This window comes from Simochromis diagramma, unplaced genomic scaffold, assembly GCF_900408965.1.
Source record: "Simochromis diagramma unplaced genomic scaffold, fSimDia1.1 OVJJ01000293.1, whole genome shotgun sequence".
In the NCBI taxonomy this organism is placed as follows: Eukaryota; Metazoa; Chordata; class Actinopteri; order Cichliformes; family Cichlidae; genus Simochromis; species Simochromis diagramma.
The window spans coordinates 13,281,888-13,309,839 of NW_024386801.1; the positions used below are offsets into that span (position 1 = coordinate 13,281,888).

Genomic DNA, 27,952 nt, shown 5'->3' on the forward strand with positions numbered 1-27,952 from the left:
GCAGTAACTGAGATTTTAGTTTGTTCAGCAACACTTTTTTTAAAGCTTTATTTTTAAAGTGAAGACAGCTTGCAGGATTATGCAAATTGATACAGAGGTGAACGAGTGAATGTGGAGATGCTCCTCTGGGATCAGTGCAACAGGAAAGAGGAGCAGGAGTTCTTTGGTTTGCTTTTTCTGATCAAAGCATCATTTTGATACTTAAAACTGTCTTCTTTTTTTTTGTCTTTTTTTTTTTTTTTTAAACTTTATTTTCTTTCCTAGACCTCATCAGATGACATAACCTTCAAAAACATTGAAGGTTATGGGGACTAGACGGGGCATATTTATCCTATATGGGCTTCTCTCCTTTGGCTATGTCAACGACTAAGCAGTAGGACATGAGGACTAATGTGTAAAAAGATTTAATTGAATAATTAAAATTAAGTGAGAGATTAATAATGATAAAATTATTAGTATTATTAAAAATAATAAACCTGTGGCTCTCTTTCACTTTTGTCCTGTCTTCCTCCCCTCGTCCCCAACTGGTCTCTCAGATGGCCACCCCTCCCCGATCCTGGTTCTGCCAGAGGTTTCTTCCTGTTAGAAGGGATTTTTTTTTCCTTCCCACTGTCTCCAAATGCTTGCTCATAGGGGGGTGGTCATCTGATTGCTGGGGTTTTATCTGCATTACTGTAGGCTTTTTACCTTTTTGTAATGCACCTTGTGTGCATTATGTCTAGCCTCTTCATATTTATTTTTTATTGTAGTTTTATCTTCCTTTGTTAAATTGTTTCTCTGCACTCAGTAGATCTGGACGTGTTTCCAATTCGCTATGTTTCTCGTTTGTGGACCATCATACTAACAGTTCGTATGGATCCAAATGAACATAGAGCATATTAAGAGCCAAAGCTAAAGAAATCCTTTTCTGTCCTCCAGGATTTTACACAGAACATTTCCTCAAAGCAAAGTCATTAAATATCTCTTGTGGCTGGGGTTATTGTGGGCCTTTTTTTCATTCAAAAATTGAATAAAAAGTAATGCAAAAAGGGTTTAATGTCCAAAGCGGCTAATTTTAATATGTTAACTGCAGCATAAACTACAATAACACAAAACAATTTACCTTTTTGTGACTTGCCGAGGACTAAGTATGTTTCTGCAGCAGTTTGTCCTACTTTTAAGCAGATGTTTCCCTCTTCAAAAGGAAAGAAATGACATACAGCTGCAATGTCAACTGACAGACACCCAGTGAGTGCGGCCATATTTTACTGGCATGCACACAACCTGGGAGATTTTTCATTCAGCTAAGAACCTTGTGAGGCGTCCGGATGAGATAACCTGCTGATGTGTTAAACCTTTTGTTCTTTTGGGAAATGGGACATTATCTGATTACAGGTGCACACCGAATTGCCCCTTTCAGAGGTCATGTGACTCCGAATTCACCTTCATCTGAGTTTATCTAACAATGTTCGGACGGAAGACTTGTTTCAAAACAAAATCGCACTGTTGATAGCGTGGAGATAAGACGTGGGGATAATTAACCGTATATTTTAGACTAAATCCATCCATCTATTGGCTGGTGGTGGTGGGAGGAGGTTGTGGCTCATAAACTACGAAGCATGTGGTGTGACAATGCCGGGGTGCCCGGGGATATAAAAGGTGCAGACAGGCGCTCTCCCCTCAGGATAACGTCAGGTCTATCAACGATGCGGATGCTGCTATTTCTCAGTGCGCTGTTGGGGGTGTTCGGGTTGGAGAAAGCGTCCCCCGTGGACACCCAGCAGCTTCGGGCCCTTCAGTGCCCGCCCTGCGAGCGGATACACTGCTCTTCCCGGCGGGCGCTGAAGCTCCAGTGTAAAGGGGGCGTGACGACGGGTGTCTGTGGATGCTGCCCCGTGTGCGCCAAGACGGAGGGGGAGACCTGCGGAGGGACGTGGGACTACCTGGGGAAGTGCGACGAGGGGCTGGTGTGCGTTTTTCAGGACTCAGCAGCTGCCAAACCAGACGCAGAGCGCAAAGGGATCTGCAAAGCAGGTGAGATTGTAACCATTACTCTAAAATGATGACAAGCAGCCACTGCGGATCAGATCCACGGGTGATGCTTTAATCACTCGTGAAATGCAATAGTGGGGAAATGAAAAGTTTTACAGCAGCACAAAAAAGTTATCGAGTTGTTCTGATTTATTCACATGTACAGAAACCATCATGCTAATTAAAAGAAGGCTCTGTAAGCAAAAATGCAATATTTAACTCTTCCTTCTGGAAATAAAGTTGGCGGGAACTACAAAGGCGCTAAAATCTTCTCTAAACGCGTAAAAATGCACTTGGTGAGATTCTTTGACTGTAAGTCTGTGTAGTGGGAATGGTGCTGGTGCGGTAAAATCTGGTTTATGAGCTGTGAAGACTGATAGTGTGGTCAAGGCTTCCTTTGAATCAAAGGTTCCTCAGCCATAATTACTCATCTTATCTGTCCCCGATGAAAAGAAGTGTCACCGTTATCAATACGATATCAGACCTTTTACAGTTTTCCTGTCTTTTTTTAAAGTCTGACTCCACAATGCGGGACTCTCATTCGTAATTTCTTTAAATCTGTGCAGTGATTGAACAGCTGGATGCAGAGAGCTGCCAACCAGAGTGCACCAAGGAGTACTGCCAGGCCAACCCCTCTGCAATCTGCTCTGCCAGGTGAGCCCCCTCTCCATCCTCTTAATGCCACGTTGTTTTTGTTGTTTTTTAGCAATAATCAGAACTTCCTCGTCTGTAGGTCTACATCTCTGCAGAATAAAGAGTGCCAGGGCTCCTGCCAGCACACGTCCTGCTCCAGCTGTCTGCTGCTGAAGCGTCCATCGTGCTCTCAGACCTGCGCCCCGTCCGATTCCACCTGTCTGCAACACTTTGGGAAGTGTGTGCACAATCACCTGACTGCACCTCACAGTCCCATATGCCACAACAACCTACAGGTAAGGAAAAATAATAATAATAAAAACCAAACTTCTCCCTGTTTTTTCTTTTTTTCTTCATTGCGCTCTGAATCCAACACGGTCTTTTTTTCTCTTTGCAGAGTAACTGCGAAGGGCATTTTGTGTGCTTGATCCCGGACTGTCCGAGCTCATCCAGCTAAGAAGAAACCAAGAGGAACACTTGTAGCAAAATGTGAAGAAAGGCAGCTATGTTTAAACCCTGTGAATATCTTAAAACTACTTAATCAACAATTACTTTTCGCCCCCTGCAATTTAAATCAAGATTAAAACCTTCTACTTTTTTAAATTCTATACCATCATGTATTGACTTTGCTCTATTTATTTATGGGGATTACCAGGCTGGATCTGCACTACTCTAGCTGTTAATTAATGCTGTCCAGTGATGTGCATTGCTTTATATGACATTAGACAGTTGGCATAATCACTGTTTGTTTTTACGTGTTTTCTTGTATCTTATATGAACTTGTGTGTCACCATAAGTGTTTAATTCATGTACCACAACATGAAAACCTACCTGCTAAGTAAACATATGTCAGATTCTCTCTGTCACCTGTGTGTCAATTATTTAATTAGATCTCAAATTACTGGATATCATTACCAGTGAATGAATATTCTAATCCATATTCTTACAGTTTAAGCTATAAAATACAAATGCAGAAAACACATTATTTATAAAACACAAACTAACACAATACTTTACAAACAACCTGCAGTTTTTGGCCAGACCAGTAAATCCACTGCGTAAAAAGAGCCCACAAACATCTGATAGATCTGTATCAGTCAGTCTACTGCCATAAAATATACTGACCAGCCACTTTATTAGGTACACTATACTAATACTGCTTTGGACCCACTTTTAGTTAATACCAATTTAATTCTTTATAGCACAGATTTGACAAGATGCTGCAATTATTCCTGAACTCATTGTCATGCTCTTAAGCAGTTTGAGATGATGTGAGGTTTCTGAAATGGAGCTTTATTATGTTGGAAAGAGCCATCAGGAGATTGGTGCACTGTGATTATAAAGGGATGGACATGAGCAGCAGGAGTACCTGGTAGGCTATGGCATTTAAAAATGCTCAAAGTGTGCTGAGAAAACATCAAATCACCACCAGCTTCAACTGTTGATCCAACTCAGGATGGATTCATGATTCATTTGTGCGGTTTATGCCAAATTTTGAACCTACCATATGAGCGCTGAAATACTCAAGAGCAAATTCACTTCCTCCTTCTAACGCTTGATTTGAACTTCAGCAGGTCATCTTGACCAAGCAGGGTAAAGACAACCTGCTCCATGTGGTTGGTGTCATGTGATTGGCTGATTAGATATTGGTGTTGACGAGCAGCTGAACAAGTATACCTAATGAAGTAGGCAATGAATGTACATTGCAATCAACAGATAAAAGCAAAAATAACAACAAAAAGAGATTTTACTTCTTTATCAAACAAGTTTCTGAGGTGTTTGAATGCTTTCCACACCTTTTCACTTGTGTGTAGCAATGCTTGCAGCAAGGCATCATGTATAGCAAAGCATTTTATATAAGACATCATTATTTTCCTGCTTTGCAAAACCATCCAGTGGACTGTGTTGAACGTTTAAATCACGCTTAAAAACTCGCCTGTTCCATCTAGCTTTTGAAGCAAATTAGTTTGGACTTCCACCTGGTCTGCATTTGTGCTATGTAACTGTAACTGTAACTATAATTGTTTTAACTGTTTTTGTTGCCTTTTGTTGTAATCTGCTTGGCTACCTTGTAGGAAGCACTTTGATGGACACTGTCCATTTTAAATGTGCTATAGAAATAAAATATTGATTGATTGATTGTACTCTCTGACAGGTCTGCTCTGGCCTCGATCTGTAAGTGAGGGTTTTGGAGTTTTGGAGCAAATGTTGGCAAAGATAACAAACATCATACCTGACTGCAGACCTGCCTCAAGTTCAGTCCTGCACAATACACGTCTTTTACAGGGAAATATTACATTGTGAATGCATGAATTTTTTTTATGAAGAAAACAAAGTGTGAGGCACAAACATTTAGTGGAATAATACAGATTCCCTTTCTTCTGATTGCTTCTCATTTTGGGAGGTTTTTTTTGATAAACAAGTTGAGCTCCCTCACAGTTGATGGTTATTGAATAACAGACAGTTTATGAGGCAGCAATAATGAAGCCTGTACATAAAGGGAATAAAGTGTGGACCAACAATGGGCAGTTTGTTCTGTGGCCTTCAAATGTGAGCCATTTCTGATGAACAGAAGCAGTTTATCTGAAGGATTTCGCAAGACGGGAATGGTTTTTAAACCAAAACAATGGCTTGCAATGTCTTTCATCTTCTTTCAAACTTGTTAGTAAGCTGCATCCGTGACATAACGAGACATCGGAATAATATCTGATGTTTAATTAAAGTACAGAGATTTGTGCAGCATAACAAGTACACCTGAGGAAACGAAAACTAAGACTGAAAGCACTGTGCCATCGGTTATTTATGAGTAAATGAAATTATTTATTGACACAAAGTGTTCTCCTGGTTGTCTTCATTTCTTAATGAGAACCCTGATTTAAGCTAAAGTCTTGCTTTACATCATTGCTCCACAAAACCAAACAAACAAATTCTCTTTTGCACGTTTCTCGGGCTGTTAATACACACACATCAGCACATCGGGTATCTATTAGGAAAACAGGATCGGTCACCAAAGCAGGCCGCCTGTGTTATCAAACCCATATATCACTCTCACTTTTTTCTTACTGATAAAGTACCACAGTTAAAAGAGGACTGTCTGTGTGCCAGCAGTAATAAATTTGCCCCTGTTAGAGGTAACCCATGTTTGAATGCAACACAAAAAGCTGAGAACAATAGAAACGACGCTCTGTTCGAAAGAGGTGCCTCGCTCTGTAAACACTGTTTACATTAGAGATGTTAGTATTTCAAATTCATTTTAACCTGATGCTTTAACACTTTTTTTATGCTGTATGGAAATAAAAGCATGTGCACTGTGAAAGATTTTGAGCCACCCCTCGCTTTTTTATATTTTGTTATCAATATGGGACATAGGTGCAATCATTTATCAAAATGTGCAAAAATACATAGACATACAGCACCAAGACACAGGGAATAAAAATCATTATTTCCTGGGCCACCTTTATAGTTAGCTCAGTCCATGACTGATAGTGCTTTATTGTACGTTTTTCTATCCAGGTGCGCTGTTACTGCAGTGGCACTGCGTTTGTGATCGATGTCATGCTGAAGAAATGAGACACACTCCAGATGGTGGATCAAATCTGGTTTCAATTTAGAAATTTTAACAAGACCTCCAACAACACTGGCTGAAATGCAGCCGTGACAGAGCCTCTGCCGTGTCTTACAGATAGCTGAAACTCACGGTTGTACCTTTCTACTGACCTCCATACATACTGACAATGATTTGAACCAAGCCGCTGATTTTCAGTCCACCTCTTGTGTAATTTAACGTCGCCATTTTCCTTCCTTCAGAATGGCCTCATGACAGCCAACCTTCCACTGAGAGTATTTCTGATCAGGCTTCAATGAACAGTAGATGGATCAGCTGAAGGGCCAGTTGTTTCTCTCAGATCCTGTGTCTGGTCTTTGCTGGAATTGTTTCATATTTCTTAAGGACATGACTCTCAGATACTGTTCATCTGCATTAGAGGGTTTGTTTGTTTGTTTTTTAGGTCTGCCACTTCTTCTTTTGTCATCCACATCTCCAGTTTCCTCAAATTTTTAAGAACATATATCGAAAGATTCCAAGTTTTTAGCTACTGTAGACATGAAACTGTCATTCCACGAGTTAGGTACTGTTTTTTTATGTTTTGATGATTCAGAGATCAGTGGTTTTAGATGACAACCCTGAATATCTACTGATCCATACTACAACGCCGCAGTCCCCAAAACCGAATGTATACACTAAAATAAAAACCACTATATTTGATCTACACTTAAAAACAAAAGATTTAAAAACATCCCAATTTATTAATTTCCAAAATACAGACAATGACAATCTTAAAAATTTAAAAGTGGAATTTCAGTTTATCATTAAGGCCAGAAAAACTGATTAGTGATAATAATGGCTCAGTTAACGAGGAGTTCGCTGCACATCAAACCAGAGAGAGAAAACCAAAACACACTGATTATTTAAACAGGATGATCTCCATCGTTGTGTCCTCGGAGGACTGAAACAACACAGTAACAGAGATTAACTATAAAACTGATTATTTACTGAATCATTCAAACTCAAGGAGCAACACTGCAATTGTCTTAAAATCAACAAAGATCTTCATACAGATTTCATTAAAATCAATACATAACAAGATTCCCATCTGAAACGATATGTTATCTTGCATTTACAGTAATGATGACTATATTACATTACATATTGCAAACAAAGCAAAGAACTATAAGAGAAAACAGTAGAAAGGTGCATAAAACTCTTTTTCTCATGCCTTCAGCCAACATCTTGGCAGGAAGGCACTGTGGATTAGAAACATCCATGCCATGTGTCCTGTTGTCGTTTCACCTGAATAGTCTGTTCCAAAAGGATACAAAGGTGTTGGAGTTTAAGGCACCGATGAATACGAGCAGCAGAAGGTAGAGACTCATCATGATGGCAAAATGGTGTCTGAGGAGCCACGAGCGGCTGCGGGAATGTCTGAGGAAGAAAAACAGAAAAGCACGGTGACCATCAGCACAGAAGAGCGAGCTAACAAACCTCCGGATGAAAACAAGCAAACATTTTCATTTTCTTTCATGCTATTGATTATTTATCTGTCAGTTCTCTTAACCACTCATTAAATGAGGGTCACAGCGGAGCTGGAGCCAATCTGACATTGGGCAAGAGGTAAAGTACACCTTGGATCTGGACCCTGTTTTATTTTATTTTATTTTATTTCAAGTGGCTACTCGCGTCCATCCAGCTCTGGGTTTAAGAAGAGATGCCTACACCACTCCTGGTCCAGCCACCTCCTCTAGCTCTTCCAGGGGGACACTGAGGCATTCCCAAGACAGCCAATAGAAAAAATACTGCCAGAATGTCCTGGGTCCATCCTGGGATCGCCTCCTGGGTAGACATGCCTGAAACACCTCACATAGGAGGCACCCAGGAAGCATCCACCACATCAACTGGAGGAGTAGCAGCTCTACACTGAAGTTCACTCTAAGGCCAAGCCCAGATACTCTTCAATGGAAAGTTGTCTCTGCTCAACACTATACTCTCTTTTATTTAATCTGAATTAGTAAATGAATGAGTAAAATAGATAAAAAGTTTAAAAAATTGTATTCTGCTTCTCTTCTTTGCTCTTAGTGGGCTGTAATCAGATTACTGAGACTGCGTGCTGGAGGACTTTCAAATAAATGTGACCTTTCCACAACTTTCACATTGAATTTCTGATTTGTCAGCCAATCCTGTTCTGTATGAAAGCATTTTTAGGTCTAATGTTGCCTATTCACCAGTACACAAAAGCAAACTGCATCATTTGTCCCAGAAAAGTCTTACCTAGACAGGTGCCTCTGCTGAGAGTAAACAAGCAGGTACTTGACTCGTAAAAGCTGATTATTGGTGACTACAAAGTATTTATGTGGTACATCCCCTCCTTCACTGTTCTTTGCCCTCGAGCGCTGGCGGTCTACAACTTCAGAATCTGAAATGAAAAATGAGCGGAAGGCTTTAATAGGTTCTGATTTAAAGAGCAATAAGCAGGTAGAACATTCCTGGAAAGATTTATGCAGTTACTGAGTGTTTTGAGAGGCATAAAGGTCCGAAATAAATTCAAGACAAAGTGTAGGCAACTTTTTTTTACCCACAACGTGTCATATTACATCATATAAGAGCAGTATCGCTACCATGAGTACTCTCTGCAGTACTTTGTGACTCCCTGAATTGGTATTTTTGGTGGGGGGGTTTCTTTGCCAATTCATTTTTTTGGCAACAGTGAATTTTTCTGTTTCCCTAACTCCAGCCTGTCTGGACATTAAGTCCTCACTCTTCCTGATAAGTGGAGGTCAGCTGTGAATCAGGAAAGCAGATTGCATGCATACTCCAGTGGGCTGGTCCAAGTGTCCCTGTCCAAGATACTGGACGAAGTGCATCCACATGAGTGTTTGTAAGAGGTAAAAAGTGCTTAAAAGACAAGAGAATAAAGCCGTGCATTAATGTGTGTGTGTGAATGAATGAAAGTGACTTGTAAGTGTTTTGAGGGCGATCGTGGCTCAAGAGTTGGGAGTTCGCCTTGTAATTGGAAGGTTGCCGGTTCGAGCCCCGGCTCAGACAGTCTCAGTCGTTGTGTCCTTGGGCAAGACACTTCACCCGTTGCCTACTGGTGGTGGTCAGAGGGCCCGGTGGCGCCAGTGTCCGGTAGCCTCGCCTCTGTCAGTGCGCCCCAGGGTGGCTGTGGCTACAATGTAGCTTGCCATCACCAGTGTGTGAATGTGTGTGTGAATGGGTGGATGACTGGATATGTAAAGCGCTTTGGGGTCCTTAGGGACTAGTAAAGCGCTATATAAATACAGGCCATTTACCATTTAAGTTAGAGTAAATGGAAAAAGTGTACTCCGGGTCAGGGACAGGTTCCTGCCCCAAGTTGGAGGAGTTTGGTCTTGTTCATGAGTGACGGGAGAAGGAAGCAGGAGATCGACAGACGGATTGGTGCAGTGTACTGGTCTGTTGTGGTGAAGAGAGAGCTGAGTGTAAAAGCGAAGCTCTCAATTTACCGGTTGATCTACGTCCCTACCCTCACCTATGGTCACGAGCTGTGGGTAGTGACCGAAAGAACAAGATCGCGACTACAAGAGGCGGATATGGGCTTCCTCCGAAGGGTGGCTGGCCTCTCCCTTAAACATAGGTTGATAAGTTCGGCCATCCGGGAGGGGCTTAGAGTAGAGCCGCTGCTCCTCCACATTGAAAGGAGCCAGTTGAGGTGGTTCGGGCATCTGACAAGGATGCCTCCTGGGCGCCTCCTGGGTGAGGTGTCCTGGGCATGTCCCACCGGGAGGAGGCCCCAGGGCAGACCCAGGACACACCGGAGAGATTATATCCCTCGGCTGGCCTGGGAACGCCTTGGTGTTCCTCTGGACAAGCTGGAGGAGGTGGCTGGGGAGAGGGAGGTCTGGGCTTCTCTGCTTGGGCTGCCGCCTCCGCGACCCGACCCCGGATAAGCGGAAGAAAATGGATGGATGGAAGTGTATATAGGTATTTAAGCAATAAAAGTACCTTGTTTTAACCAAGTTAGCACAGGAGCCTTGGTGGATCTTATGCAAGCAAAGAGACTTAAAAACATCACTGTGCATCGTCTACATGATCATTAGTGCAGGCTTGGTACCCACAGCTGTTTTGGTCCCATCAGCACCACCCAGATCCCCACCACCTTTCTCTTTCTCCATCTTATGCCGGCTGATCGTTAGGTATTATTTTCTGCTATGTGAAGTATCACGACTCAAGTATCAAACAACAAATACTAATTTTGTTACAGCCTTGTTACATGACGTGTCATTCGAAGTTATCCCTATCTAACATCACTCACCCATCAAGTCCCTCGCCCATTTCTGCTCTGGTTCTGCTCACTCCACCGAATTATGTCTCCCATTATTTGCTCTGTTCCTTTTCTCTTCCCAGTCTCTCTGATTCACTCTTATTTAAAAACTGTGATGCGTCATATATGTACAAATGCACACATTTTTGACCTCTTTACTCCATATGTCTTATTGCTAATTGTTGATAGCTCAGGTGTTTTCATAAACTGTCACTTTTTTGTTGCCTCCTCATAGCTTTGGAATCCATGTTGGAGACATACTGCTTTTACCTGACTGTTAAACATACCTTTTTTCTTCACCTGGCATTTAACATCTGGATGATCAATGACTTCACACAAGGCGACACAGCTCAGCAGTGGACCTAGAATGCTTTCTCTCCAGCCGCTGCTGTGGGGACTGTAGAGGACAGCCATACTGAGGTCACTAGTGAGGTAGGTCCCCTCTCCAAACACCGAGTTCTGCAATGAAAAATGTCCATGTAAGCACAATGTATCACTCTGATTTACACTCCAGCCCTTCAGCATCCTCTTAAACTTGCCTTGCTCCTCATGATCTGTAAAAAACAATTTTTTTAAATAAGGTTTCGGTACACTGACCTTGTTGAGGTGACAGTGCAGGCCGTTGTGAATAATCGAATGAAAGTTCTCCAAGCGGCTCCCGTGGAAAGCATAGAAAACATCTCGTCCTTCCCTCGTCCTCTCAAACCTCGCGTTCATCTGATCAGAGTACTCCAGCTCAAAGAGGAAGTCTGGCACGGGTGCAGACATCCCTTCATTTTCCGTCAGGCTGCAGAGTTTGGCGTACTAGTGAAGATCGGAGAAACACGCTTGAGCAAAGAAGAAAGCTGTGCAAGTTCGTGGTTTATCTCTCTATGCCTGTAACATACCTCTTCCTTCTGTAGTGTCTTTACAGCAAAGCTCTTTGAAGACAGAATCCAGTGTGCGAGGGCCAAATGATGATCTGCTTCTCCAGGTCGTAGTCTCACCAGGTCTCTCACACCAGGCAACGAGCTCACATCTGCCAGCTGGAGAAGGAAAAACTCCTTCCTTTTATCATATTACCACAAACAGATTCAAATGTCTCTTTTACACACGTCTCTCAAAGTGAGAAGACACCAAAGACATGAAATGATCACAAATTCATCTATGAGTAATAATTGGCATGAAGCTACCATTAACAGCACATCACTGCCACCGAGTGGATATATATCATGTTACATTTGATCAGTTCTCTCAATTATCTTAGCAGACCATATCACAACTGAAAATAAACAATTCTTGTTTCTTCCCGATCATTCAACACAGGATCATAGGTCAGGCTATATGAGTGGTAGTGGATTTGAGAGTTGATACCGATTACTTGCTGGGTATAGTTTTTCTGAAGTAGCTACATTTTATGTTCTACTGTTGAGTCTGCCATCCCTCTGTCTTCCCCTTTTGTGTAGATGTGTGCATGCATGTTATTTTTTCTAGTTGCCATGTAAAGCTCTGTATCACTTTTCATGTTAATGAGTGTCCTTGTGCGAGGATACCTCTGTCCATAAGCTTGGTGATCATTCTGATCAGTCACCTGAGTGAATGAATATATGGCTGAACTACAGAGGCGCTGCTGCTGTTGGTTTGGTGATCTTGACCCTACCCCTGAGGCTGGTTAAAGCTTGTATGATTAAACTGAGGAGCACTTAGGCAAGCATAGGCTACCAGTGACTATAATCTAGGATCTTCAAGAGGTTTTGACAATCACTTTAGCACTCACCAACTCCTCAAACTCCTTATTGTCACCACTTAAGTAACGAGGAGGGAATGGTCTAAGCAAAGAGTCTCTCTTGTAGTTCTGAGTGGCAGCAACGAAGAGGCTGCATCGCAGGTCTGCTGCTACGGGGTCTCTTTGCAGGCAAGAGCACACCAGCTCTCTGACTGCTTCAGGTGGCAGCGGTGGCTGCATTCCCAGCACTGTGTACAAAGAGATAAGATAGCACATGGCCAAGGTCTAGGTTTCCGCTTTATGCAAGTCTGCAGTCAACAATGACTAAGTTTTTAATCCTCATAATTATACACATTGGAAGATTTCAACTATCAAGGCTCTTGTAGTTTATTTCACTCAAATCCTCAAATCAAAGAGGATGCTATAATTTAACATTTAGCTTTTTGGTGAGTATTGTGGCAGTGTGGCATCTCGCTGCCTTTTTTCTTTTACTTTGAAAGATGTTCTGCTTGGGATGCAAACGCTGACATTACACCTCACCCTTAGTTTGCTAAACTAGGACACTAGCTAAATTCAGCTCATCTACTGGAACAATTACATACTTTAGCTTTTGCTAAGTTAGATTGTTTTGGTTTAATACAATCTTTATAAAGTCAATATTAGGACAAAAGTGACAGTTCAATTATAGTTACTAATGCTGATTTGTAATGTTAGTCTTACCTTTCTGTATTTGGTTATTAATATTATGCAAAGAAAGCGACGTCTGAGTAGCTAACATTAGCTGAGCCACTACAAGAGAGCATAACTGCCGCTCTTCACTAAATAAAGCCTTGTCGGACAACTGCAGGTCCCCGTATGTATTGGGAATACATCACTGTGGCACTCGTATGAGTTAAATTTGACAGACCTTGTTTAGAAATATAATTTTTGCCCTTACCTTCAGTCTTGCTTAACTCATAGCACTGAAGGGAAAGCTAGCGTTAGCTTCAGGCACTGCTGCGTTCAAGCACAGTTCTGCCTTTTGGAAACCGTATACGAAACACATCAGACAGATGTGCAGCTGAGAAAGCGTGTGAGCCGTGCTGTCGAGGCAGTCTGAGACAAAGACGGAGCACAAAATTAATTTCCGCATCAATGCCAATGTGTATTCGGTCTGCTGTTTTAAAACGTTTATTCTACCTGGAGTCTAACATTGCACAGGGCACGCGAAGGCAGGATTCATGAGACCAACTGTACCGATGTTTCAGAGAGCCATCTAATGTTTGACAGTAGCAACTAAACAGTGCTTCAGCTGCTGGGGTGGCACGATAGACAGTCTTAGGCCATTCATTTCTTTGTATTTTATTAGGCACACCGATTTAGTGCAAACATACAGTACATTGAAGTACAGAAAAAAAAAGATTTTGGACCATTCTAATACGCTTGAAAGTCAATATTTGATATAAACATATCAGTTTTTCAACACACCCTGAACGCTCTTTGATAAGCTTTCTTATCATTTCTTTAAGCAGTCTTCAGAAATAGTTCTCCAGGTTTCTTGAAGGGCATTCAGAGGTCTTTTTTGAATGTTCGCTGCCTTTTGTTCCACTCTTTCTCAGAATCAGAATCAGAATCAGAAAGGGTTTATTGCCAGATGTTGAGGAGGTTTACAACATTAGGAAATTGCTGCGGTGCTTCAGTGCAACATACTGTCATAAAAATATAAAAATAAGAATAAGAATTAAAAGTGCTAAGTGGATAGATATATACATGATATATACATGAGTGCAGGTGGTGATCAGTGCCAAACATGGAATGATGCAGTGAACACAGCGTAGGGTCATGTGTTAGTGGTGGGAACAGTCATATGGTTATTGTTCATGTGTCCGACAGCAGAGGGGAAGAAACTGTTCTTATGGCGAGAGGTTCTGGTGCGAATGGACCGGAGCCTCCTGCCTGAGGGGAGCAGGTCAAACAGACTGTGTCCAGGGTGAGAAGGGTCAGCTGAGATCCGAGCTGCACGCCGCAGTGTCCTGGAGGTGTACAGGTCCTGCAGAGATGAGAGTCTGCAGCCAATCACCTTCTCAGCAGAGCGCACAACACGCTGCAGTCTCTGTTTGTCCCTGATAGTGGCTCCAGCGTACCACACAGTGATGGAGGAGGTGAGGATGGACTCGATGATTGCAGTGTAGAACTGCATCATCGTCCGTGTTGGCAGGTTGAATTTCTTCAGCTGCCTCAGGAAGTACATCCTCTGCTGGGCTTTTTTAATGACGGAAGTGATGGTGGGCTCCCACTTCAGGTCCTGGGTGATGGTGGTACCCAGGAAGCGGAACGAGTCCACAGAGGTGATGGGGGTGTCAGTCAGGATGATGGGGGGGAGTGGAGCTGTGTGCTTCCTGAAGTCCACAGTAATCTCCACTGTCTTCTGGGCATTCAGCACCAGGTTGTTGTGGCTGCACCAGGACACCAGACGTTCAACCTCCCTCCTGTAGGCAGACTCATCCCCGTCCGAGATGAGTCCGATAACGGTGGTGTCATCTGCAAACTTGATTAGCTTGACAGACTGGTGGGTGGAGGTGCAGCAGTTGGTGTACAGGGAGAAGAGCAGAGGAGAAAGAACACAGCCCTGAGGGGAGCCGGTGCTGATGGTCCGGGAGTCCGAGACATTCTTTCCCAGCCTCACATGCTGCTTCCTGTCCGTCAGGAAGTCAGTGATCCACCAGCAGATGGGATCAGGCACATTCATCTGGGAAAGCTTGCCTTGGAGATGGTCTGGAAGGATGGTGTTGAAGGCAGAGCTGAAGTCCACAAACAGGATCCTGGCGTAGGTTCCTGGGGAGTCCAGATGCTGCAGGATGAAGTGTAGGGCCATGTTGATGGCGTCATCTACAGACCTGTTGGCTCTATATGCAAACTGCAGGGGGTCCAGGAGGGGGGCCGTGAGGGTCTTGAGATGGGAGAGAACTAGGCGCTCAAATGACTTCATGACCACAGATGTCAGAGCCACGGGTCTGTAGTCATTTAGTCCAGTGATCCTAGGTTTCTTGGGATCCTAGATCCTAGGTTTCTTGGGGACAGGGATTATGGTGGAGGACTTGAAGCAGGCAGGCACATGACATGCCTGCCTTCTCTAGATGTTCCCACACTGCTTCAGTAATGATGAGGTCCAGGCGCTGGGAAAGCCAGTCTATGACTAATAGTGATCCACTGTTTGATTTGAATCACGTTTTCCAGATGGTAATATGTGGTGGATCAAAATCTGATGGTATTTTTTGTGTTCATTATTCCATCAATTTGCGAAGATCCCAAACACCACTGTGTTTTCCAGGTGGCTGTAGACACTCTGCTATACCTCTCTCTCCTGACCTGTTGCCACTGTTCTACAGTCCAGTTCTTGTGTAGTTGGGCATACCTCAGCCTTTTCTTTCTGTTTCCCTTCCTTCAAATCTGTTTTCAAAGACATGTTATATCCATCAATTACTCTTAAATAGAATTAAATAATCTACCAGACCAATTCCTTCAAGAAAACCAAACATTTCCTGTGGAATAGACTACTGTCTTTTGGTCTTTCCGTAGATTTTTATACAACAAACACTAAACTCAGAAATATTTGTGGGTGTTTTCTTGTTTGTTTGTTTTTTGTACTACTTGAACACTAAAATGGTCCTCACATGAGATGACAGTGCCAGCAGTGGCCCACAGCTCATTTAAGTTTGAAACCCATGTTCAAGTTAGCAGAATATGTACTTTGAATAAAAGAAATCCCTTGGTTGCTTATGGTTTCTCAGTTTCTAATAATACTAATCAAGTCACATGAGGGAATTGTTTCGCAGCCTGGTATAAAAGTGATCAATAAGTCATTTATAAATAATTTACTACTCCTTAGTATCTTTTCAGCTTGATAAGTATTTTAATTGCACACAGCAATTTCAGCCATGCTGATTATGTGGTTTCTTTGGAATAAACTTAACTTACTGTGAAGCAAATTTGTAGTCAAGCACAGGAGAAAAGCACAAGAGCATTGATCCAGTCCATATTAACTTGTTGTACCTCAGGTAAAGGTACTATAATACTATTGTTTTTGGATGAAAATATTTTGCAGCTGGTGCCCGAAGTCTAGAATTTATAACCAAATGCTGCACTTCCTCCCTTGAGATGATTTGCCAGCTGTTTAATGAGTGTCTCCTTTGCTTGCAGCGACATCTCTTTAGACTTCGTATTGAGCATGTCAGTGCACTGCTACTAAATGCACGGAATAACAAGGGAACAGACCTCATCTAATCATCAAATAACTTGTTGTATAATTGTACATGTTTCGACCCTCTGAAAATAGGGGGTACATAAAAAAAAGTTCCTGAATCAATTGAATTGAAATCCATTATCTTGGTGTACAGATGCAAAATTACAAAAAAAAAAAGTAATTCTACTTATCAAGTGTGTTTTTATTTATTTTGTTTTGTTTTATTTTGTTTTATTTTATTGCACTTGTATATATATTAAAAACTACTACTACTACTACTACCACTACTGGGAAAAGAGTTGTACATTGAAATGTATTTATACTACTAGTAAAACGGTATCTTTATTATGGAAGTAGCTGATAACAGGCAGCCAATCAGGTCAGGTTGTGTAATGCCTCCTCTGATTTTTAACACTGTCAACCTATTGGTTAAGAGCTAAAATATTTCTCCTTTGTGATTGGTCAGGTCAGGTCAGCAACAAATCCATTGTTTTTCCAGGGCCCTGGTCCTACCCGGCCGGGCACAACCCAGCGTCGAGGAGGGGGCCGGTATGTACGTAATGAAAAGACCATACGTCACGTGCCCGCCTCTTACTCCCAACCCCATCATCTGAGGAAATACGCGACATTTTCGTGTGATTAGCGCCAGATCTAGCTGTTTCGGCCACTGTGTTTTAATACAGATGAAATCGTAGGATGCAATTTAAACGGACGGAGGTATTCTAGCGACATTCACGGACTGAACCGGAGGTAGGACACCGCATTTTCATTCATTGGTCTCCAGCTAGAGAGGGAGGGAAAATATTGGATTTTTTATTTTATTTTATTTTTTTAGCGGATTCTAGCTTCGGTAAAACCTCGAAATTTGTAGGCCGGGCTGTTTACTGCGAGGAGTTTGTGCTCGACTTGCTCGACGTCCGGATGATGAACAAGAGCCCCGATGCAGCAGCCTCTCGCGCAGGCTGAAGGACGCTTCTCCATCGCCTGTAATCTCAATGCACTACCCCACTGCAGCATCACTGCCGTCAGCCGAACGAAATACACGTCTAAGACAGCCGGCGATTCACAATGAATAAAAGCAACTTCAGCCAGACAGCATTTTCGTGGCATAGATTGGTTTATCTGTGCCAGAAAGATGCCCTTCAATACACCATGCGTCCACCATGACGTGCGCTACAAATATGATTTTCTAACACAGTTAAATATGGAAGGTAGTTGATTATGGTCTGCTTAGCAAGGAGAACGCGATAAACAGAGAGTAACATCTATATAATCCAGCCTTTAAGATCAATAGGCCTTTCAAACGCCTATTTTGAATCCCAAAGGATATGCATTCGAGATCACGACAAGGCCACACTGTGTCCTGGAGCGCGCATTACACCGCTAAAATATGTGACCAAGAAAACAGGTTCATCTCAGTCTATCTGATGCTCCTCTGGAGGCTGGGTACCACCATGGGTACCTCCTCTTTCCAAATCGTGTCAGGATGTCAAAGACTCCTATTGTGGCCTGTTGCTTAAAAGCAGGGCCGGGATAGTAAGTGATGTTGCACTTAATCATGCACTTCTCTCCTTTTCTGCAGTTTGGTATTCAAGGCAGCTGAGATTGAAGAAGTCTGTGTGCCTGGTTTACAAGTGGCGGAAAGCAGTGAATCATGGCAGGTGAGCTTCTCCCTTTTATAAAGGTTGAATAAAAGCTCATGCACCTCTCTTGACTTGATTTCTTCTTGATGTGAAGCAGTAAATCACGTCTCTGTGTCCTAGAAAACAACTTCCCTCCCCTTCCTCGCTTCATCCCCCTTAAGCCATGTTTTTACCAAGACTTCAACGAGATCCCAGACCAACACCGCACTATGTGCAAGAGGCTCTACTACCTCTGGATCTGTGAGTGTACCTGCAGGAAATGCTTTTTATTTTCTTTGCATTTGGAAGCAGTCGGTATTTGCATGCATCTAGCTGTAACCCGTTAACCTGTCTACTTCTCTTCCTCGTCATGCTGGGCTGCTTTGTTTTACCCAAAATATTATGAGAACTAAAGAGTGCAAACACTCTGTGCAGCTGGGAAACTAGATTGGCCGGTCTCACATTATGTCACAGAGCCAGATAACCACCGTTTTCATTTTACTGTGGTTTTTATTTTGAGGGGTAAAGTTTGAAAATGATTTAGCTCATACATTTACTTAGTGGTTTGTGGTTTGACTGACAAACTGTTTACAAATCTGAAGCCCAATCGAGGTCCCACGGGCAGAAAATCAGGACTTCAGCTATATTTTTTTAATTTCCCAAGAAAATAATTTATTTACACAAATCAGTGGGGTACAAAATGAAAAATGGTACATTGTGAAACAAAGTTACAATCCAATACCAATATTTGATAGTATTGATACTTGGATTGTTCCATTCACCTCTAATGTATGCTATAACTCTTAGAATATAATACAGAAGTATGTGTGTGCAATCTTAGGCTTGACAGGTGTCACCTGTCACAGAAAGAGGAGTTATTGTACAGTTTTATAGTGAACGATAGGAATAATTTCCAAAAACATTTATGCTCTTTGTTTATTCCCCACTATTATCTGAGATCCACTAACTCTTAACTCATTAATGAAGAACATAATTTGTACATAAATTGTAAAAGTAGGTAGTAGTGTCAAGTTATTACAGTCACATGAGTATTATGGTATGTTTTTCATTATCACATAGGTGCTGCTATTTAAAGCAAAAATGTAAGTCTGGTGAAAAGATAGTTTAGAGTATATGTTATGTTTGGTGGAAATGGTGTGCTGAATAAAATGTACCTTTATATCATATTTTATTATTGTAGTTTAAGTCTTGAATGTAGAACTGGAAATATGGCAGTGCGTAGTTGAATCCTGCTGAATTATGAGTAATGATGGAGCCTGCGGGGTGTTTGCTGTAGCGTTTTTTTGTTTGTTTGTTTGTTTGTTTGTTTCCTCACTCTTTTATGTTTTTGTCATTCTTCCTCTCTGTGACGCTGATAGTGCATAGTGCTACGCTAGCTGTTAATCTGATTGGTTGCCTGGCATGGATGTGTGGAGGCGGTGGAGCTACCAACTTTGGCATGGCTATCCTGTGGCTCATCCTCTTCACCCCTTGTTCCTACGTGTGCTGGTTCAGGCCCATCTACAAGGCCTTGAAGTAAGCGTGTTTCCCTCTGAGTTACACTTCTTCCTGCTGTTCCGCTGAATCAGATCATTTCTGACGATTAGTCTCTCCACGCAGGACAGACAGCTCATTCAACTTCATGGCTTTCTTCTTCGTCTTCATGGCCCAGGTGGTGATCAGTATTATCCAGACTGTTGGCATTCCAGGCTGGGGAGTGTGGTAAGAGTTTGTACTGGTTTATTAAAAGTAATGTGTACAGATGAAATGGAAATTAACTGGCATGTATAGAGTTTATTTCTTGTCTTATTGTTGTTAAAGATGATTCTAGAAGCACCTGAATCAAGGGGTATACTTTGTAATCTAATCTAAAGCTTACACTTTCATTCAAAAAATATTTTTTTTCTAAACCAATGAGGCTTTAAAGAGGTTCATTATCCTTCTGAGGTCTAAGCCATCAAACTTTAACTCCTAATTCTTAAATCATTTTTTTGGTGATAAAATATGATTAACTTTGATGCATGGTTGTTTTCTTTGTTCCCTGATTGCCAAGATATGGGAAAATAATTTAACAAATGAAATAACTATATTCCCTTCGCCTAGGTTTAGAGTTAGTGTTCGGGTTTTCCACCACCACATAAGTATACTGTAATATACTCAACCTCTCTTTAACGTTAATGTACTGAAGAGAAATGGGAAATATTAAAAGGCAGGTATACAAGCAGTTTTTTACCCCTTGTAAATCCTTTTTGTTCGAACCACCATTAGCAGACGGCCTGCTATACCTCCTGAGCTACAGCAACCCCAGGAGACACACCCTTTAGGCAAACACAGAGTTTGTCCAGCACAAGGCTCTCTACAACTTCCATTTTGATCAGGCTGTTTTGAACTCCACAAACACAACAACCAGCTGATCCGAACAGAATCATGCCTGAATTATTCTTCGGCAGGAAATCTATGCTGTAGCTTTCGATGTAACTGAAAACTCTTTTTAACTCTACACTGTAACCTGACATTCAGCTTTTAAGAAATGTATCTATATGCTGGCTCAATGGCATGGAAGGTTGCGATGTAGGGTTAAGAGGGGTTTCTGGTTGTAAAGTTAGGATGTAGATTTTCTGCAGAAGTCTACATCAGGCTTTAGGCACAGCATTGATTAGTAATTCACAGCTTCTAACAATAGTCTCTAAATATTTTGGTATCAATCTTAAAAATCCAATATCAGAATTATCTAGAATTATCAAGCTTAATGTATTATTTAAATATGGCGTATTGTGAGCATATGATGATTCTTCTGTGCTTCTTCTTCAGCGGTTGGCTGGCCACCATCACCTTCTTCAGCACCAACATTGGCTCAGCTGTGGTCATGCTGATTCCCACCATCATGTTCACTGCAGTGGCTGTTTTATCCTTCATCGCCCTCTCAAAGGTGAGTGACTGATTTTTACCTGGTCGCAGAAATTATTAGATCAGTTAGTGCTGGTATTATCAAGTGAAAGATAGCAATCCAGTCCAAGTAGCATTGAATAATTAGCTTGTATTATAATGCCAGCGCTGTTTCGCACTTAAAGGGAAGCAGTGATAACATGACATTTGATTCATTTGCACTAGCAACAGAAATTTTTGGAGGTGATATTTATTTATTTCAGGCTGTTTTTAAATCCCTTTTTGGTGAATGCAAGGAATCCATGAGGGGCCCAAGTACTTATTAGAACTTGGTGATCAGAGGTTATTGTGGCTGTTTTTTTTGTTTTTGTTTTTGTTTGTTTTGTTTGGGGGGGGGGGGGGGGTTCTATAACTCTGTGTTTGACAACATATTACAGTAAGGTTTAATAGGATAACATTATGACGTTTTCTATACAAAATGTCAAAGGTTGATTTCACTGTGACATCAGAGTGTTCTGCAAAAACATTTGAAGCCACAACTCTTGAAAAGAGGAGGGGATTGTGACCATATTTCATGATTGGTGGCATCTAAGTTGATGACGCTAATCCCGAGTTCTAACGTTAAAGCTTTGGTCAAGGTGTGACTGTTCTGTGCTGCAGGATTAAAGATGTGTGTGAAGCATCCACCTTTTAGAATCTGTTGTTTCTTTAAGGCTATTATTCTAGTTTTTTAACTATACCTGCTAAGTCATTGTGGCAAATTCTTACCATGGGAATGCTGTCCATCTATCACCACACCCTCATATATCAATCAGCGGTATTCTTTGCTCTCATTGGTAGTTGCTTCACTTTGCGGATCCCAAGTTAACGGGTCCCAAAATAGCAACACCAGGAGTTATTTTGTCTTGATGTCACTTATTGTCATTGAGGGTCCGATGCCCCTTTGGCTGTGCCTGCCCACATGGACATTATATAAATCAATTGGTAGTCATGACTAGGTGGCATAAACACACAGCTCTGGATCTGCACTCAGCTCTTTTGTCCAATAAACTGTGACAAAAAACTAGATGATTGTGAAAACTATCTTTTTGATTTTAGTAAAGCACAGCAAAGCAAATATATTACAAGAGGGGCCTCAGGAACGACAGAAATTCAGTTTGAAATTACTTGCAAGTATGTACCATTACATATTTATATAAATTTATTATTCATATAAAAAGTGAAGTAAAAATGGTAATAACAGTTGGTTATGTTGTGATAGTGCTCATTACTCTGACCTGAATTTACCGCTCCTGTATTAAAGTTTGTGTCCCAGGCAGGCGGGTCACAGATTGGCCTTAACACTTTGCTTAAGACTGGGTAGGATTAGCAATGAATAGCCAACAGCCTGTGTTTATGTTTTTAATACATTTTTCAGAGAAATACATCAGTTTGCCTTGTGTTTCGATCAGAAGATTTAAGATCGGGTGGGCTTCATGGGATTTTCTGGTTTTTAAGTGGGCCGCAGCATAGTGATGATTTTTCATCCACTTCATTATTGTTTTTTCATATTGGTAATAAAGGTTATTAAATAATAAGTAAACATTTGTACTTACATTAGTTCTGTGATTCCATAAATTCAACAAAAACAAGATATTAGTGTATTTAAAATGCAACATTAAAGTAGTAAATAATCATAAATATCCCACTGCAGAATTGTCACATACTTAACAAGGTGTGTCAACTTCATTAAGAACGTCATTAAGATATAGGATGATATCATTTAGTATTATAAGCTGGGAATTTCTTGCGTTACAGCAGGTATAACATTATTTAAACATGACAAGCATTGGGAGTGTAAGTCTCAAATATATCTTTTTCAGTCTAGAATTGCTTAGGAACAGCTCTTTGGAAAGTAAATGTTGCCAATAATGTGGTCATGACACGAAAAATGAGGTGCCACTACAGACAAATAATAAAATTCACCTTTTCTTTATGGTAATTTGGTCAATTTTACAAATTTAAAAAAATAAAAGTCATACTTGATAGAGAGTAAAATTCATGTTGAATCCCATTTCTCCTTTCTGTCTTTTTTTAGGTGCATAACTTCTACCGCGGCAGTGGTGGCAGCCTGGGTAAAGCCCAGGAGGAGTGGGCTACGGGTGCCTGGAAGAACCCCCATGTCCAGCAGGCAGCCCAGCAGGCCGCCATGGGGGCTGCTCAAGGCGCCATGCAGCAGAATCAGTACTCAGCAGCTCCCACCTACAACTACGACGAGCCCATGTAGGACAGAGGAGTAGGCCAGGCGGCTGAGTGGGAGAACTAAAAAGGGATCAATTAAGAACACAATTCAGAATTAGGTGCCCGTCATTATAACACTGTAATGCTGAACTCAAACAGAACAATGTAAAAGTCATGTTTTTGGTGCAAATGTACTGGGATTTCATTATTTTACTCGGTTCACATTTAAATCAACAGTTATTTTAAAAAACAAAAAATGTTGCTGTTGTTTTATGCTGCTCAGTTGTAGCTGGTCGGTGTTGCTTTCCAACAGAGACACATAGCCTAAAATAGGTAGACCCAGTCCCCTGAGCATCTTCAGTTTATTTGAGTAGGTGGTCTCCAATGTCACTCTGTAAATTTTCTAATGATCTTTAATGTGATATTTAAGGGACTGAAACAGCTATATTGTTAAGGGTCTTTACTTTTATTAGCCTTGAAGATCACCAATGCTGAAACAGTTATTTCTCAGCTGATGTAATGGACTAGCTGTTTGGCTAACAGCTAAATTCTTATATACAAATGTCAAGAATTTTTTATTTCCCATTAAAGGAATAGTTTGACCATCTTGGGAAACACCTTAATTCACTCTCTTGCTTCAGGGTTATATATAGGGTATTATAAAATTAATCTTTGCTAGCAGCCAGTTAGCTTGAATTAGCAAAAAGACCAGAAACTGAAGCTGAAACAGATAGTTTGGCTTTATCCAAGGATATTAAAATCTTCTTAGCAATTATAGCTAGCAGTATAGCTCTAATGATCTGACTAGCTCGTTATATGTCACTTAAGAGCTCTTAGAGGCAGATTTTATTTCATTTTGACAAAGTCATGCAAGCTGTTTCTCACAGATGTGAAAGATCCACAGATCGCAAGGGGAAAATATGTACTCTCCAACGGGCTAGCAAGTGGTTCCTGGATATTGCCAATAGTCACCAGGTGAAATCACTCAAAAAAAAAAAAAGGGTGCAACACCAAAAACCTCCCTTGTGGTTGCTTTGGTTGCTAGCAGGTCAAATTTAGTTTGCATTGAAGATGCTGACTTGTATGCAAATGCTCGCTAACTATTGACCTAGCAGCAGTAAAACTTGAAAAAGTGCAACTTAACCAGGAACGTTCTGCCTTTTGAAACATGTTGGCTGCACCGCTGAGGCACAACTTTTATTTTAAAGGCTAACGTTTTCCGTTTCACCACAGCTCAGATAGCAGTTAGACAGTTTTTGTAGACAAGTTAGCATCTTCCTTGCAAACTACTGGCAACTGCAGCAATCTGTTAGCGACCAAAGCTATTTCATATTTACATACAGATGTGACAGGGGTTGCTTTTTAACTTACAGCAAGAAATGAATTAGATCAAACTACCTATTTCTTAAAGGTTATGGTACATTTTAAGTAACCTTTTGGGTTTTTTTTTTTTTTAAATTATGCTTAAATACCAGTAAAGAAACTCATCATCTTTCTCTGCTTTTTTTCTTTCCTTTTTTTTTGATTGAAAAAGAAAGTTAAACCGACTAAAATGAATATTTTAAAAACAGAAATATGGAGTTTTTGTTTTGGTGATCTTTTTGACAGTATAAGTCGATTTATTTACATTCTCAGGAAAAGTCTAATAGCTGTTTTTAAATTCTACCTGTAAAGCCTGTAGAGCTTCAACATTGACGGGCTTTTGTCTCCTTATATCGCCCCTATTGACCATGTTTGGTTTTGTCGTTACATACTAGTTTTATGTTGAGCAGGCTGAGTTTAGTTCAAGTATTTCATTTTTTTTTTTCATGTTAAAGTGAAGCACACGCAGTATTTAAAGATTGGAGTTTATTGGTCAGACATTCCAAATCGATGTTAGTATAAAGGTCAAAATGAAAGAAAACCAAAACACTTGCAGGTTATGGTAAGTAATAGTAATAATTGTTGTAAGGTGGTCATAACATTGTATGGAGTGATGGATGTTTACTCTCCCTTTGGCAAACTCTCCCGCTTACCCCTACGTGTAAATGCTTCAGTGACTCCTTGTTTCTGAAATTGGGGATTTCGGGCCTTAGTGTGTTATTTCGTGGATGTTGGTGTTATTCCATGAGTTGGTGTAATAAGAAATCTACATAAAAGAAAAAAAAGAATATTAAATTAAATCCAGCTATTTCTTTATGGAGTGAAATATCACAAAAGGACATTCGTGCGTAGCCCCGGTGAGGCCTAATGTGTTCAGTCAGAGACGGTGTCGTTCTGGTTTCTTCGAGTCTTTGAAAGCTTCAGCATACAGTAGATGGTTCGTACAGTCGAACACTATTAGATTTAAAACAGTGAAGTTATCTGAATCCTCGTTACTTTAAAATCTGTGAGTCGTCTTGTCTGATTGTGATGACGTGGTATCCAGTAGGCTGTTTGTTGTGCTACCTTTTAGTTGTTTTGTTTATCTCTCTTTTTTTTTTCCTGTGTATTTGAATGACGTGTGGATGCTTGTGAAGCACATGATTTGTTGTGTCTTTCTGTTTTGTTTTGTTTTTTTTACTATACTTTTTGTTTTTGGAAAAAAAAAGTAAGTAATATTTGCGCTAGTTTTACTCTTGGCATCGGTGCAAACTTCATTCAGAGTGGAGCAATACTAACAGTAGAGTTATTACAATCAGCTGGGGTCCTGTTGTGCAGCCTTTAAATACAGGAAGAAAAATGTTACCAACCCCAACCTAAAGTGTCATAAAATGAATAGCTAGCCTGTTTTTGAGTTGGACACCACTTGTATGATTTTACAGTTTCATAGCATTTTCACCAGCACATGCACACACAGAAGTAAGGAGGTGTAACCCTGTAAAAAGTACCATACATCCGCTCATCTGTTAGTAAATGCACAGCTGGCCATTTCTATAACGTAAATGTGAATTTTTTTGCACAAAGTTGAACAAATAAGCTACTTTCCCTGTGTATGTAGTAAGTTGGTGAACTTTGGATCAGTCCAAACTTTCCGCCATATGTACATACGGCACAATTCATGTGTTTATGGAAATTGCAGCTGTGTAGTTATTGTGTAGCAGGAGCAGCTTATACACTTAATGCCACTGTATCAAAGCTTCTGAAAGCCATTTTCCATCTTATTCCCACATGTACTGTATGTTGTGTAAAATGTATTAACATGTACTATATCATAAGTATATATGAATATATAATTACTTGAGGTGCAGTAAATATTTGCCATGGATCAACAAATTCAGTAGGCCCTAAATAGTCGAATAAGTCGTTTGAGGGGGCTGCGTCTCCACGAGTGAACGAGGAAAACATTTTGTGTATTACTTTTGTATTATTTGGTCTTACCCTAATAGATATTAAATAGTTCTTGTTGCATCCTGTTTTGTTATGTGATGAGTTTGCATACGGGTACTATACAGTTGTAGATATGGAAAATGTAACTTTTTTTAAATGAACTATTGACTTTTAGGTGTAAATAGCTGTGTCGATTAGCTGACCTTCAATTTCTTCTGTCCAAATACAAACCTTAAATATTCTAATATTCATCTCCCCTCCGACATAATTGAATTTTGATTCTTTTCTAGGTTAAAACTTGCTAAAAAAAAATCCAATTTAGCCTAAACATGGTGATGAACAGTGATGTGGTTTCTTTTTACATCATAAATTACAATTCATAAACACTTTTATGGATACTTCACTTTTAAGGAAGGTTGATGATTTGAATACTCCAAATGAATCAGGGGCATTTGTATATATCATTCATTTCATACCTCAGCACACTGTATCAGATTATTACAACTGGAAATGATGTGGTAGTGGAGTAGTAACTAAGTAACCTATAATAAATTACAGAGTTATAAAATATAACAAAATGGTTCTAATAGATACAAATAGCTCTAATTATAAATATTCCAGATGCTGATCACTATGCTAGACAATCTCCCAGTTTATATTTGTTATATTTGTTCAACCTGCCATCAGCAGCCAATCAGCAACTAAGATTAAATCAGAGAGGGAATAGAGCAGGTTAATGAGGGTGGCAATAAAAGAAAAACACAAGAGGAAGCCCATTGCTTTCTCCATATCCTCCCTGACTCGTATTTCTGTAGCTTTGCTCTTTGCTAGTGCCATCGTCCCTGCTGGTAGCATGAGATGGTACTTGCAGCCTATTCAGGTTGCATATCCATACATACTGTCACAAGAAAATTTACTGGGTCTTCCTGCACAGTCCAGCACAGAAATAGAGAAGGGCATCAACCAGGCAGCAGGACCAGCCCCTTTGTGCGAGGAGGAACAGGAGGAGCTCTCCAAAGTGACCTGCAGCAGGCTACTCGTGTAAATGTTTTGTCAGAAACAATGAGATCTGCCAGTGAAGCGCCATGTGAGCCCTGAGCACATGTGACAGATGTGAAAGGGTCTGGACACAGCGTGTTCAAAATTACGCTACCAGCAACATCATCCAGCATGATCCTTCAAGACATATTCTTGAAGGATACCATAAACCTCCATGTTCCAGCCAGCAGTATCAGGCTAAAACCCTCGGATCTGATGGTGGCCTCACCCATCACGTTCCCCAGGCCCATCCATGACTTTATCCAAGTCTGGGGGAAGATTCCCAGCACACCATCCACCATCACTTCACGAGTGTTCCCAGATGTTGGGAGTGCACATGCAAGTGGGGGCTGTAAACAGTAATGAGTACTAAATGAGCTGCATCAGCCTGTAATTTGAATTTTTAACTCTGCTTTTTGTGGTTTTGAATCCAGCCCTCAACAAGCTGCTGAAAGGGTTTACACTGACCGTT

At 40.8% G+C, this 27,952-nt stretch overlaps 3 protein-coding genes across 5 annotated transcripts; 2 read left to right on the top strand and 1 right to left on the bottom strand.

Moving 5' to 3' along the window:
* Positions 1-1,512: 1,512 nt before the first annotated feature.
* Positions 1,513-3,718, top strand: si:ch73-330k17.3 (IGFBP domain-containing protein). The gene is made up of 4 exons (XM_040025977.1): positions 1,513-2,013; positions 2,577-2,664; positions 2,744-2,939; positions 3,041-3,718. The coding sequence occupies exons 1-4, from the start codon at positions 1,599-1,601 to the stop codon at positions 3,098-3,100; spliced, it is 759 nt and encodes a 252-aa protein (XP_039881911.1). The 5' UTR covers positions 1,513-1,598; the 3' UTR covers positions 3,101-3,718.
* A 943-nt stretch (positions 3,719-4,661) lies between these two features.
* On the bottom strand, positions 4,662-13,392 carry parp16 (poly (ADP-ribose) polymerase family, member 16). Of its 2 annotated transcripts, none has more exons than XM_040025973.1 (7): positions 13,142-13,392; positions 12,256-12,452; positions 11,387-11,524; positions 11,097-11,303; positions 10,787-10,958; positions 8,468-8,612; positions 4,662-7,624 (listed from the first exon to the last, which is right to left on the bottom strand). In XM_040025973.1, the coding sequence occupies exons 2-7, from the start codon at positions 12,442-12,444 to the stop codon at positions 7,489-7,491; spliced, it is 987 nt and encodes a 328-aa protein (XP_039881907.1). In that variant the 5' UTR covers positions 12,445-12,452; positions 13,142-13,392; the 3' UTR covers positions 4,662-7,488. The 2 variants fall into 2 exon arrangements, with proteins under 2 accessions (XP_039881907.1, XP_039881906.1); XM_040025972.1 differs by lacking the exon at positions 13,142-13,392 and adding an exon at positions 12,925-13,130.
* On the top strand, positions 12,448-26,523 carry scamp5a (secretory carrier membrane protein 5a). 2 transcript variants are annotated; one of them, XM_040025976.1, is made up of 7 exons: positions 12,448-12,650; positions 18,009-18,087; positions 18,190-18,309; positions 19,428-19,584; positions 19,669-19,770; positions 20,860-20,977; positions 23,012-26,521. In XM_040025976.1, the coding sequence occupies exons 2-7, from the start codon at positions 18,081-18,083 to the stop codon at positions 23,198-23,200; spliced, it is 693 nt and encodes a 230-aa protein (XP_039881910.1). In that variant the 5' UTR covers positions 12,448-12,650; positions 18,009-18,080; the 3' UTR covers positions 23,201-26,521. The 2 variants fall into 2 exon arrangements, with proteins under 2 accessions (XP_039881910.1, XP_039881909.1); XM_040025975.1 differs by lacking the exon at positions 12,448-12,650 and adding an exon at positions 16,971-17,176 and having other exon boundaries at positions 23,012-26,523.
* Positions 26,524-27,952: the final 1,429 nt, after the last annotated feature.

What these genes read in the sequence shown, in the direction of transcription:
- si:ch73-330k17.3 (XM_040025977.1), top strand. Translation starts at nt 1,599, where the DNA reads ATGTGGTGTGACAATGCCGGGGTGCCCGGGGATATAAAAGGTGCAGAC. An exon ending in CAAAGGGATCTGCAAAGCAG is followed by an intron (nt 2,014 to 2,576) that starts GTGAGATTGTAA and finishes AAATCTGTGCAG; the next exon opens with TGATTGAACAGCTGGATGCA. An exon ending in TCTGCAATCTGCTCTGCCAG is followed by an intron (nt 2,665 to 2,743) that starts GTGAGCCCCCTC and finishes CCTCGTCTGTAG; the next exon opens with GTCTACATCTCTGCAGAATA.
- parp16 (XM_040025972.1), bottom strand. Translation starts at nt 12,982, where the DNA reads ATGTTAGCTACTCAGACGTCGCTTTCTTTGCATAATATTAATAACCAA. An exon ending in ATAAGGAGTTTGAGGAGTTG is followed by an intron (nt 11,525 to 12,255) that starts GTGAGTGCTAAA and finishes TTCCTTCTCCAG; the next exon opens with CTGGCAGATGTGAGCTCGTT. An exon ending in TGCACTGTCACCTCAACAAG is followed by an intron (nt 10,959 to 11,096) that starts GTCAGTGTACCG and finishes TTTTCATTGCAG; the next exon opens with AACTCGGTGTTTGGAGAGGG.
- scamp5a (XM_040025976.1), top strand. An exon ending in GCTCTACTACCTCTGGATCT is followed by an intron (nt 18,310 to 19,427) that starts GTGAGTGTACCT and finishes TGACGCTGATAG; the next exon opens with TGCATAGTGCTACGCTAGCT. An exon ending in CCCATCTACAAGGCCTTGAA is followed by an intron (nt 19,585 to 19,668) that starts GTAAGCGTGTTT and finishes CTCTCCACGCAG; the next exon opens with GACAGACAGCTCATTCAACT.